The sequence below is a fragment of the Mustela lutreola genome, chromosome 3, assembly GCF_030435805.1.
Source record: "Mustela lutreola isolate mMusLut2 chromosome 3, mMusLut2.pri, whole genome shotgun sequence".
NCBI lineage: Eukaryota > Metazoa > Chordata > Mammalia > Carnivora > Mustelidae > Mustela > Mustela lutreola.
The window spans coordinates 150,178,503-150,191,507 of record NC_081292.1 but is presented as its reverse complement, the minus strand read 5'-3'; the positions used below and the strand labels follow the sequence as shown (position 1 = coordinate 150,191,507).

At 38.0% G+C, this 13,005-nt stretch overlaps 1 protein-coding gene across 5 annotated transcripts in view; it reads right to left on the bottom strand.

Moving 5' to 3' along the window:
• GRB14 (growth factor receptor bound protein 14) overlaps positions 1-13,005 on the bottom strand; it is a 113,947-nt gene that overhangs the window by 21,729 nt on the left and 79,213 nt on the right. For all 5 annotated transcript variants that reach the window (XM_059167156.1, XM_059167159.1, XM_059167157.1 and 2 more), the window contains 2 exons: positions 3,849-3,970; positions 2,032-2,106 (listed from right to left, as the gene is read on the bottom strand). In XM_059167156.1, coding sequence (XP_059023139.1) covers positions 2,032-2,106; positions 3,849-3,970 — 197 coding nt within the window. The remainder of the gene's footprint in view (positions 1-2,031; positions 2,107-3,848; positions 3,971-13,005) is intronic.

The window sequence follows — 13,005 nt, the reverse complement described above, 5'->3', positions numbered from 1 at the left end:
GAGACAGCTCTGCTGTGAGAAGCCCTATGTGCTAGTAAAGCCCTTGAGGATGGAGACCCCATGTGGAGAGAAGAGAGGCCAGCGGGTAGAGGGGACACATCATGAAAAGCCATCTTAAGAAGGGGAACCTCAACCCCCAGGGAGTCAACATACCTCAAAGATGACCCACCCAGTTAAACCCTCTCCGAATTCCTCACCTACAAAGTTGTTGGCAAAATGTGAGTGGGTACTTAAGCCATTAAGGTCTGGAATAGTTTGTTACAATGTAATAATGAACTGAGACAGTAGGCATGTGCTGGTCAGGGAAATGAGAATGAAAATGAATAGCTCTGTGTGAGTGGTTGTACTCAGCATCCTTAATAAGACGATGGAAATGCATTAGCATCTCATTAAAAGAAGAAAACAGAAATCCCTATGAATAAACAAATGCAAAATGGAAAAATGTAAAGTAAGAGAAATTACTCTCTAAAACGATGTGACATATTTTAAAAGGTTACTCAGGGAAACGCTGAGAACAGATATGTATGTTTTTAAGTAAATTATTAAAAATTTTTTTAATTTAATGAGCCACAGTTATTAATTAATTGACATGCAAAACAGGCGAGTAGGTTTTTTAGTTTGAGTGCTTTCCAAGTTATTAAACCAAACCAATTAAATTTTAAAAAGGGAGTCAGAGAGGTCATACTAGAAAGAGAAGAAACATTTTAAAAAGTGGAAACGTTGCCTCAGTGGAGAGAAAAGGTCAGAGGCACATGCAGGACTATCTGATTCCAAAGCTATGATTTTTCTTGTTTTTGTAATTTCACATTAAAGTCATATAACTATATTAGAGGAGAATTGGGAAAAGGAGTTGGAATAAAAGCTCCAACGCACCACCCTGTCACAATCCAGTGGTGAAGCACAGAGAGGGCCTGGGAGCTGGGCCCTCCCCTCGGGCACAGCTGTCGACACCCCTGCCATTCAGCCTAGTATTCTGATGGGGTGTCTGTGAAACCTGGTAGCGTAGAAGAAGCTTTTAGGAAAATCTCTTGAGACTCAACATATGTCTAAAATATTATGAAGAACAAAAATGAAATATAAACTATTAAAAAGCCCATAGAAATACAGATCTATAACACCCAATATATTTACCGATATACTTAACTACCAATATATTTCAAGTACTATCTCTATCGGAAATATTAAAAGCTGTCTTCTTTAAAGATCAGAGAATACTGAGTGGGTTTCACGATGCCTGTGGGCTTAGATCAAACAGTAACCATTATAAAGACATTACTGAACATTAACCTGTTAAAAACTGCAGAGCTTCTGATGTGAAATCTACTGATCTATGAAAAATAAAATAATGAAAATCATTGTTTGATTGAAATGAAAATACCTTTTAAAAAATGATCACATAAAGCCACAGCCAGTTTGGAAGAAATGAGCCCCAAAGATGCAAAATTAAGGAGATTTTTAATTAAGTAACTAGTATTCTTAATTCAGCTAAGACATTTTAGAACTCTGCTCAAGAATGCAACATAGCTATGACACGTCAGTATACAAAATATATGTTTTTACATCTTTTTTTCTCCTTTCATGTAGTTGCTAAATATTTTGAGACAAATAGGATTGGGAGCATTTGCTATAAAAGTTAATACTAAATATCTGTTAGCAAAATGTCTACAATTTACTGGGGGTTTTGATTTAAAGACTAACATAGTCTTTAAACACATCACAGAACAAAATTCTGCCAAGTTTCCTTTCATGATACACATTTTTTGAACACATTTTTTTAAACACTGAAAATCCTTTGACAATTGGCCAAAACTAGAAAGAATAATGGTGTTAGGAGCCTTTCCTGAGTCAGGGACTTCTTTTTTCAGGTTTTGTTCTTTTCTTTCCTATTGTTTCTTTTCTTTTCAGGTTCACCTCCAGCAAAAATTCATCCATCAAGGTATAACATTTCAATCTGGGCATGTAAAAATATGGACCTTAAAGTTTCTCTTTATTACACTGTTTCTTACAGACTTTAATGGAAATATATCTTACCTGCAAAATCTGTGTGGGGGATATTTCACCATTGGTTTCAGTTGCAAAGGACACCATATGCTCTGGAAAAAAATACTGATGAAAAGATATAGGTTATATTATCTCAAAAGCCATGCTAGAAAAGATTTAATTATGACTCTATATTCAGGTATCTTCATGAAAAGGTAGGAGTACGGCCCAAAGATTAGCAGGCACCCTCAGATAATGCAGATAAAGAGAGAACCACCTTCATCAAGTTCAAAACAATGCCTTCAGGATGACAGTGTCTCTGCTCCCGTATCTCTTCTCTGAGTCCTGTGGCCACTCCAGCAGATACTAAAGGACCATCAATTCTTTGTCACAAAGTCAAGACTCATAGAATTAAAGGGTATATCTAAGGTCACAGTCACAGGACTTGTCTTAGAGCCAGGGAACTAAAAGAACCAGGACTTGTCGTAGGGCCAGGGAGCTGTAAGTCAGGTCCTTTCCAACCTTGTTCAATCATAAAATTCATCCAGGCAGTTGTTTAAAATAGGAATTCCCAGGCCTTGTTCCTGGAGTGTCTGATTCAGTAGGTCTGGGTACTCTCTTCTCCCCCTGGGTAATTTTATGATCAGACACATTTTGAAAATATAGACTACTATACTTCCTCCAAGGACAGGGTTTTACAACTATTCTATTACTATCTGATCTAACTCTGTGGTCAGTATTAGTTACACCATTTCTGATCTCCACCCACTAGCAGCCCTGTCCCTCCACCCCCGAAATGACAAGCAAAAATGACTCCAGACATTGTGAAATCGCCCCCAGCTGATAACTACTGCTCTAGGTCTACAAAAGGAGTATAGAGCCTTGTTCAAATAATAGTAATAATAATAAACTATAAGCAAAAGCAAGCACTATAACCATATGCCTTTAACTATACTTTTAAATTCCTGCATTTAATAAAGATTCACAAAAAGAAAATAGTTTCCCTTCAAATTCTAATTCTATTTAATTTTTATTAGGATGCTTTTATTTTCTTTGTCAAAGATCATCCCATTATGTTTTTATTAATAAGTTCAAATAAAAGAGAACATAAGAGGTCTTCCAGGGTTTGAAAATATTCTGTTATAGTGTGTATCATATATTTTTCATAAAGGATCATTTCAATCCAATTATCCAAAACTTCGTGTAGAAATATGTTACAACTGCAGAGACAAAAACAATTTAAAATAATGAGCCCAGAGGCTATTCTGACTTCTCCAGATCCCTAGTCTTCACTAGAATGTGACACACATTTTTTTTTTTTTCATTTAAAGAGAACTACCATAAAAGTAGTATTTATTAGATAATGCTCTGGTCTTTTACCTCATTTCTATTTAGCTCAGTTATTACTGCACTGAAAAAATATTTTGGAACAGCAAGATGCATGTCAATTTGAAATTTTTAGCTAAGCTATAGCATTCCCAACAATCATCTATCTGTTTTTAGGTTAGAAATTTTCTTACTTTAATTTCCAAAATTCTGTGAAAAGTGTTCAGCTATAATACTTTGGAGCTGCTTATGGATATCTAATTATTGATTCCCCAAATTAAATGTATAATAGTTTTCTTAGAAAGAAAAAAAAAGAAATAGCTCCCAAAACAGTTCATTGGAACTTCTGTGATAATGTTGACTAATCATTGTTAGAGTGCAAAGAAACGTTAACTGTGATGTTCACAGAACAAAGTTTTTACTTACAATTTACCCAATGGGGAATTGCATTTGATTTATGATGACTCTTTTCTTCACATAAAATAAAATAACATTTAACAAATTCATTATTCCCCATAACTATTCATAAGGATTTCACTTACCATTGGGTTTTTAAAGAATTCATATTTGGCATAATTTTTTCTAAAGTATAGTTTATTCTCTTCTTCCATTCCCCAGTTAGACAGCACTTCAATCACCAGCTCATGGTCTTCCATTGTTCTTTCTGTAAGGAATGTTTCAGTGAGTATGTCAACAGACAGATGGATGGATGGACGGACAAATGAATAGACAAACATGTAGGTAGAAAGAAATATATATGGACACATGTAACTGTATAAATTTACCGATTATATTATGTATGTATCTTTATCAAATATAGGAAATTTCAGCTCAATTCTAGAATAGCCAGATTGATACTATTTTAGCAATTTTGAATTAGCAATATTGATTTTTTATACCAAAGCAGACTGTAACCTGAGGAGAAAAATGACAAGATATCACAATGCACTCTTTGTTAATTCTCAATTCCTTTTATTGCTATGTAAATTATAATTAAGTTTGATAATAAATCTGCATTAATAATGCAGAAGCTATTCTTTTTTCTCCAATTCGTCATGATGTCAAAATTAAAATATTTGCCTCAAGGTTGAACAATTCACCCCATTAGGAGAGAAAAATTTTGACAGGTTCAAAATACATTTAAGATACATAGTCTGGATAGTTGAGAAAAATTAAAGTAAAAGCTTTAAAAGAAAAAATTTTAATGCAAGAACATACAATTTTTAAAACACCTAATTTCTTGTGAGACTTTACTATTTCAAAGCTAGTGTTCAAACATTAACATATATACCTAAATATACTTATATATTTATATATAAATACCTATATATAGGAATATATTAATATACCTAAATATATTTCAGGTACGGTGGGAAGGCACTTGGGAGGAAAGGTACTTAAATGAAATAAGCAAAAACAACTTTACAGAGGGGAACAAACCATGCACAATTCCCATTTTAATAAGAAACTTGATTTCCATAGTAGTGTTATTCATAATAGCCCCAAACTGGAAACCACCGAAATGCCAATCAACATGAGAATGACTGAATAGTGTAAACAATGTAATAAATAGTGGAATACATATACTACAACTGTATGGGGGAATTTCACAAACACAGTATTAAATGAAAGAAGTCAGGCACAAAGACTAGGCACTACATGATTACACTTACATAAAGTTCAATACAGGTAAAATAAATATATAGCGTTAGAAACCAAGATAATGGGGAGAGTAGGAGATGGAGCAGGGGCATGAGGGGAACCTCCTCCCACTGGGTGTGGGAGATACTGTTTTGTTCTGGGTGTTGGATATCCAAGTTGATGCGACATCTGAAGTTCAGTGAGTTGTCTACATATGGCTTATTCACTTTTCTTAAGGTGCATCATATTTCAATAAGAGGTTAAAGAAAAGTGTGAAATTACTAATGCAAAACAGGAAGTGAAGAACAGCCAACTAAAGCATACAGAAACCCTCTGCTTTTTAGGTGCTTCTAGGACCTTTTTGGAAAGTATCTGTGTCTCAAACATTCAACACTCAGTAGTAATCTGTGATCTACAACACCCAAACCCTGGAAAGTAATGTCATACTTAAATAGAAGTTTCTTCATCTGAAAGGAAGTTCTTGTAAGAGTTCTCGATGCATATGGATGAGTTTGAGCTAAATGTGCATCAACACTTGGGTTCTGTTCTTAACTCCAATTACTCTTTTTCTGTCTCATTGATGAGCTCCCATAGCTCCTCCTCCCTCCTAAAATGCAATCCTTGGCTAAAATCTTTTCTTTCGCTTTCTTAAGCTAATTCACTCTCCCTTCTTCAGCCATCCCATCTGTTGAGTTCCTTGAGATGAAATCTCTTGCTACTGTTGCTTTTACTCATGCTCTAGTCCCAACTGTGAGACTTTCCACCACCTCAAACACAGTGTGTCTAAATCCCAAATCAGTATGGTGGTTCCCCCCAAATACTAAAACATTCCAGCAATGCCAATCCTGAGCATCTAATCAAAAGACAGGACAGCAGAGATTAGAACAGATGTTTGTACACCAATGTTCATAGTAGCATCATTCACTACATGTAGAAACACCCTAATGTTCATGAACAGATGAATGGACAAACAATATACAGGACACAGGTACAATGGAATATTCAGCCTTAAAAAGGAATGAAATTCTGACACGTGCTACAACATGGATGGACCTTAAAGATATTATATGTAAAGTAAGAAGACGTAAGAACTGTATGACTCCATTTACAGGCGATACCTGGAATAGACAAACTTGTGCAGATGGAAAGTTGAATTGTGGTTGCCGGGACTGGGGAGCAAGGAATTATTGTTTAATGGGCTCAGAGTTTCACTGAGAAACTCTGTGCACAATTCCCATTTTAATAAGAAGTTAAAGATATTCTGGAGATGGATGGTGGTAATAGTTGTACAACAGTATGAATGTACATAATGCCAATGAATTATACCCTTAAAACTGGTAAATTTTATGTTATGTACCTTTTATCAAAATAAAAAATAAACTTCATAACAAAGTAATCTTCCTTTTTCTCTCTCAAACTGCTTTTTCCTATATTCTATCTCCACTGCATCTTTATATCCACTCCTATAGGTTCCGTTTCTGCTATCTCCAAATACCAGAGATTTTCCCACCAAATGTCTCTAAACAACCCCTCACTCATTCCCATTGTCACAATCCCAATTTGGACCTTTGCTTTTTCTTAATGAATCTCCAAACTTCTATTTTCTCCTTCTTCCAGTCCAGCCTGGACATTGATACCACAGCAAACCTCACAGAACATGTGTGTCAATGCGACCCTTGCTCAAAAAGCGTGTCTACTCCCTACTTGCTGTGAGATACGTCCATGGAGTCTGGCAGTTTTACTATTCATTCATCCATTTGACAAATATTTCCTGAAGGCCTACCACATGTCAGACATTCATCTGGGGGCCTGGGATTTTGTAGTGCATAAAACAGTCAGAAATCACTGCCTCATGGAGCTTTCATTCTAATGGGAAGAAACAGACTACAAATAAAATGTAAATCTTAATAGGCAGTGATACAGACTACAGCGAAAAATAGAGCAGGACATAGGGAGAGAGGAGGCATAAGGGAAACAATTCATTTTCAACAGCTTGCCAGGAGAAGTCTCGCTGGGAAGGTAGTGTTTGAATGAACCCGAAGGAGAAGGGGGCATGAGCCAAGCAGACACCAACAGGAAGAAAAAGAACAAAGCCTCTGAGGCAAGAGCAAGGGTCTATGTTTGAAGTACCAGGAGGAGGTTAATGTGGCCGAAGCTGAGTGAGCAAAGGGGCAAGTCCTAGAAGAGGCTAGAGAAGCCGTGGTGATGAGCCGGGACGACTGGAGAAAGGCCTGCAGTTCAGAGTGAGGTTCTGGCTTTTCCCTGGAGTCAGATGAGGAAACATTTTGAACAGAGAAATAACATGAACTGACTTATATTTTCACTGGATCGCACTGGCTGTGGAGGAGAACTGATTTTAAAGGGTATAAGGGTGGAGGGCACCTGGGTGGCTCCGTCAGTTGAGCAACTGCCCTTAGCTCGAGTCTTGATCTCAGGGTCCTGGAATCAAGCCCCGAATGGGGCTCCCTGCTCAACAGGTAGTCTGCTTCTCTTTCTCCCTTTGCCCTCCTCCCCCTATTCATGTTATCTCTCCTTCTCTCTCTCTCTCAAATAAATAAATAAAATCTTGGGCACCTAGGTGGCTCAGTGGGTTAAGCCGCTGCCTTTGGCTCAGGTCATGATCTCAGGGTCCTGGGATGGAGGCCCGCATCGAGCTCTCTGCTCAGCAGGGAGCCTGCTTCCTTCTCTCTCTCTCTCATCTCTAGAACTTCTCATCTCCAGAACTGCTACAGACTACATTTCTGTTGTTTGAAGCCACCAGGTCTGTGGTTAAACAATAACATTGTCTACTGAGCAAGTAAGTTATAGTTCCATCCTACAGAAAAGGAACCTGAAGTTCAGAATAGCAACCATCTCAGGATTTGAACGGCAGCCGCATGCCGGATCCCAAGCCGAGGATCTTCCCCAGCGAGCATTGTCTCTGCCTCCACCTACAGCCCCTGCTGGGGGGACATCCCCTGCTGCCTCTGCCGAGCCTATTTATAGCCTGTTCATTCTTTCCATATCCACTAAAACCCTCTCTTGTGTGCCGACAGTTCTCATGTCTCAACGGCCTCAAATTCTTTCATTTTGAATTGTGTTCAATAAATATTTGCAAATTAAGTGAAAATAAACCACCACATTTTGAGTATAAGGGGAATGAAAATAATGGGCAGTATTTCAAATGATATCAATCTTAATCTCAAATGAAAGTAACATAAGTCATTTGAATTTTGACTGTACCAAAAAAGGAAATAAAATAAAAAGGGCAGAAAAACCAAACTGCATTTGAACAGTTATGACAAATGTGTAACGAAAAGCACTTTGGGCAATATCCGTGATCCCCAACCAAGCAGCAACCGACATGCAAACAAAGCCCAGCATACCAATCTACAAAGGAAAGATAACATACGATGTTCACAGACAATTTCACTGAACTATAATACCCAATGTCTAAATAACACATAACTAGCATAGGGAAAATATTCTGCTAATCTTAAGGAGAAAATTTTCTTCAAAGAAATCTAGACTAGAGTATGTGAGAAAGCAGAAGACATATTTTTCATTCCTTCAAAGATGATCTCTGGATAGTCTATTGAAAATTCAGATAATGTAAAAGAAAGCAAATAACTCCAAAGGATCAGATGTGGCTACAAGTTTTCACCTCATATACTCCTCTGGCAATGGAGCTAAAACTTACTGATCACAGAAACTGGCTTTTCAAAATTACATTATATTAATAATCTTTGTAACTGTTCACAGTCCTATCCCAATTTGTATGCACTGTCATATATCATCCCCCAATCAAGTCTCATTATATTAAAAGATCAATGTCACAATAATCCAAATAATCCTAAAAGGCATGATTGATTATCCGTTCATCACGTCTTAAGAAACTTCATGATTTCTAAAGGCAGATACCTAACAAAACACAGACCCTTATATGGAGGAGTTCAACATGAAGATACAAGATGCCTAGACAAATAATTTGGAGAGGAAAAGAATGCGTAAAGGGAGATGAAAAGTTGTTGAAGACCAGCTCTGTTTTACTTAGCCTAGGCCCTGGGACATCACGGAGACCTGAGAACGGAGGGGGGCGGGGTCGGGGGGACAAAACAAATACTGGTCAAATGGCTTCTAATTAACTTTCTAGTGACTCTTCCTCTCTAACGTCATTCTAAAACCAAGTGGACTTTAGCCAACTGAATGATCCTACAGTAACTTATAATACATGTTTTAAATACCAAAAAGAGAAAATTAATTCTGTAACCAGGAGCTCTCTACTGCGAACCTCAAAAACAATGATGCTAAGAACTGTCAGCCAGAATGAACTGAGGCACTTTTTGGAATACCATATGCTAAATGACCCTAAGTAACCTTCTCATAAATTCATCCTGATTCTTTGAAAGACTAATTTTAAAACTTCACAAATCCACCTAAAATACTACATTGAAATATACTATCAAAACTTTATAGATACAGGTCTACTTAGAAGATGTTCTGCAGTATTTGTCAGGCATTGGAAAGTGAATGGCCATGACTGAACACCATTTTATGTAGGTAGAAAAAGAGTAGAGAAGCCCTCCTAAATCACTTCAAAACAGTGTCCAAAAAGGAGAAAAAGGGGGGAAAATTCTCTGAAGGAGTAAAGAAAAGCTTTCTTAAAACCACAACAAAAGCTTCATGTCAATTTAAGTTTTATCTTTGTATCTGACAGACCAGGGTAAGGTGTCATAGCAATGCAATGTAATATTATCAAATAATAACTACATGTAATTCTGTTTTCTATTTAATTTCCAGAAGTTTTTCTTTAAAAAAAAAAAAAAAGAGAGAGAGAGAGAAAGAAGAAGAAGAAGAAAGGAAAGAAGTTTCTTCTGAAACTGTTGATTTCACTTCAAAGTCTTTTAAAAACCCTCAATCCTCCCAGAATGGAAAGTGTTCACCTGTGACCTTCTGCCTGGATTTCTTCGCTGAATCTACTGAAAGTACAGCGTGGGGCTCAAATAGAAACCTGAGTCCCTACTCTTCTCATCACTTGATAAGAGAAGAAACAAAAGTGGCTTTTACCTCTAATTCGCCCAGAAAACAATTCTTTGTACACCTTTGTTACAGGAAACTCCTGGAGACAAATGGTCCTTGTACTTCTCTGGGCGAGGCAGAAACTACATACATTTTGTCAATCTTATTTTCAGATAAAAATGAACAGCCTCTGACCAGGCAAAACAAAAACTGGAGAAGCAAAGAATAAAAATAGGGCTCAATTCTGAAAAAGGTTCCTTAACCTAAGAAAACGAGCTCACCTGGAAAAATTGCTAGCACCATATTCAGCTCCCCAAGTGCAATTAATAGGAAAATCTTGACACTTAAACTTGATGGATATAAAGGCCTTGCAGATCATTCTTCAACAAATTAAGTAATCTTCATATTAACTCACACTCACTAATCACAACTTGTATTCCTAGAAATCCTTAGTCTTCGGCAAAGTATTTGCATACACATCACCTCAAGCTGACAGATAAACACCTGAAGAGTTTAGAAACCACTTCCATAAATTCTAAGTTACCTGATGCATCCTTTAAAGACTGAGAGCAGGGCACCTGGGTGGCTTAGTGGGTTAAACCTCTGCCTTCAGCTCAGGTCAGGATCCCAGGGTCCTGGGATGGAGCCCTGCATAGGGGAAATCTCTGCTCAGCAGGGAGCCTGCTTCCCCCTCCCCCTCTGCCTGCCTCTCTGCCTACCTGTGATCTCTGTCAAATAAATAAATAAAATTAAAAAAAAAAAAAAAAGAGAGAGAGAGACTGAGAGCAAATTTCCATCTGGGCACGGCACAGCAGGTCTCTGGCTTCTTTTCCCTGTCTCTTCCTTCCTTGCATATTGTTATCCATCCTTTGAACTGCTTGATATAAGTACCTTACAATTTAGTATAGCTCAGTTCACAGACTATTTATTTGTCCTAGACCCTGGGTTACAAAGAAGTATACACAGAGTTCCAGCTCTCATGGAATTACTGTCTACTTTTAATAACATGATTAAAATTAAGATAGTTAAAGAAAATGTTAACGGCAGCTCAGAAGATGGGTACTTGGTGCAACTTGGAGCTTCAGGAAGATGTCTCAATCTTTAAAAATCTCTTAAGTTTTCGAAATTGTGTTTGTTTCCTTTCTTCTGATTTCTAAAATAGTATGTTTCCATTATTGGAAATTCGAAAACCATGGACAGTAGACAATCACAATTCATCTTTAAATCTATCAATTGGGAATTAGCACTTAACATTTCAGTATATTCCCTTCTTATATTTTTCTCTGGGCCTATATGAATATATTTGTATATATTTTTCACAAAATTTACACTGAATATAGGTTTATAAATATACATTCAATCAATCAATCGTCTTTATAATTTTATATCTGTCCACATCATTCTACAAGGGAAGAACTCCAAAAACATAACCAAAAGCTACCTAACTTAAATCCTATGAATGTACTGTAATTGATTACATCCTCCTATTATTATATCATTGGGGTTTTTCTGATTAATATTATAAATACTCCTGCTTGAAGAGCGTTGTATCTATTTCTTGGCCAAATCTGTTTATTTTCCACACCCCGGTCTAGCATATACTTGCGGAAACATCCCCTCCCCGGACACAACTCATCACTCACTCCCAGTGTTCTGTTATTTTCAGGATTTGCAATTTCCTAAAGGATGTATGAGAAATGGTGGTGCCAACAAGGATCCTAGTTGTCGTGAGGAGCAGCTGCGTGGAACACAGAAGAGGCCGATCTGTCTCCCTACCTGCTCTCTGACATAGGGGGTGACTCTTCCTCGTAAGGCTGAGTGTGGGGTGCCTCCAGTTGCTTTTCTCTCTCTCTCCTCTTAGACTGTGGCACTAGGTTAGCTGGCTGTCAGCTTCAACAGTTAAGAGTTTTCATCTTACTTTGTTTCCATAATATTTTTAGGACATGGTGAGCAGTTATACCTTGCTATCATTTTTGACTCAAATTCCAAGTAAGCTTTGGAAAACGCACAGCCAGGTAAAGATGATGAGAAAGAACTCGCTGAGAATCCTAATGGGAGGAGCAAGGAAACCAAGGCATAGACACTACAGCATATGTGGGCAACTACAGGCACGTCTTCAATGTATAAACTAAGAGGAAGGAGAGGGGAGACACTAGGCTGGCGATAGGAGGAGTAGGCAGGTCACAGGTACCTCAAGCCCTCCAAGGAATCTTGGACCCTAATGCATAAAGAATCAGGTCTGCATTCTCATGGATAACCTTGGTACAACCAGAGGCAAGAGGACCAGTTACAAGGCTAAAATAATCCCCGAGGAGAGAAATGGTAAGACCTGAACTCAGGCTATGAGATACTGCGAAGGAAAAACGAGCGGCACCAGGAGGCAGTTTTAGTTCTAAGCCCTCCTTACATGCTCCTATTTTCTGACTCCACCTTAGTGTGCCACCAGGACATCCTGCCTCCTCAAAGCTCAGATCAGTTTAAGTAGCAAAGGAAGCCCAAGGCCACAGATCCTACAGGCTTCACAATTATTTGTGCTGTTGATAAGGGCGGTGGCAACTCTGATGCTGACAGGTTACACACAGCACTGAAAGCACAACTACCTATCAGCTCCAGACAACAGGAGAAAGACTTGTGAGTCTTTGCGGGGGGGAGGGGAGGGGCGGTTGGACAGAAACAGTGAAGGGAAGCAGCTTCAAAGCTGCAAAGAAGCCTTTCCTGGCCACAGCCGTGCGTGGCTTCTGTCTTAAAGAGATCACGTGGGTATAGCTGCACACATAAAAATGGTTTCATTAAAAGCCTCCAGTCATTCATTTTGCTTATTAAAGCCACTCCACAATGATATTCACAATGGAACTCTCAGCTGTCCCCAGCAATGACACTAAAATACAATTAATTCCTCTTCCCGAGGAGTCTATAGGTATGCGCTTGAGGTATTGTGTTAATTGCCACTGCTTCATACCATGGCTTCAATTAGGAATCAAAATGGGAGCAAGACAAACATGGATCCCATTAAGTTCCAGAGGACTTAAAACTGAAGTTTCTGCCCCCACTCCACTCCCC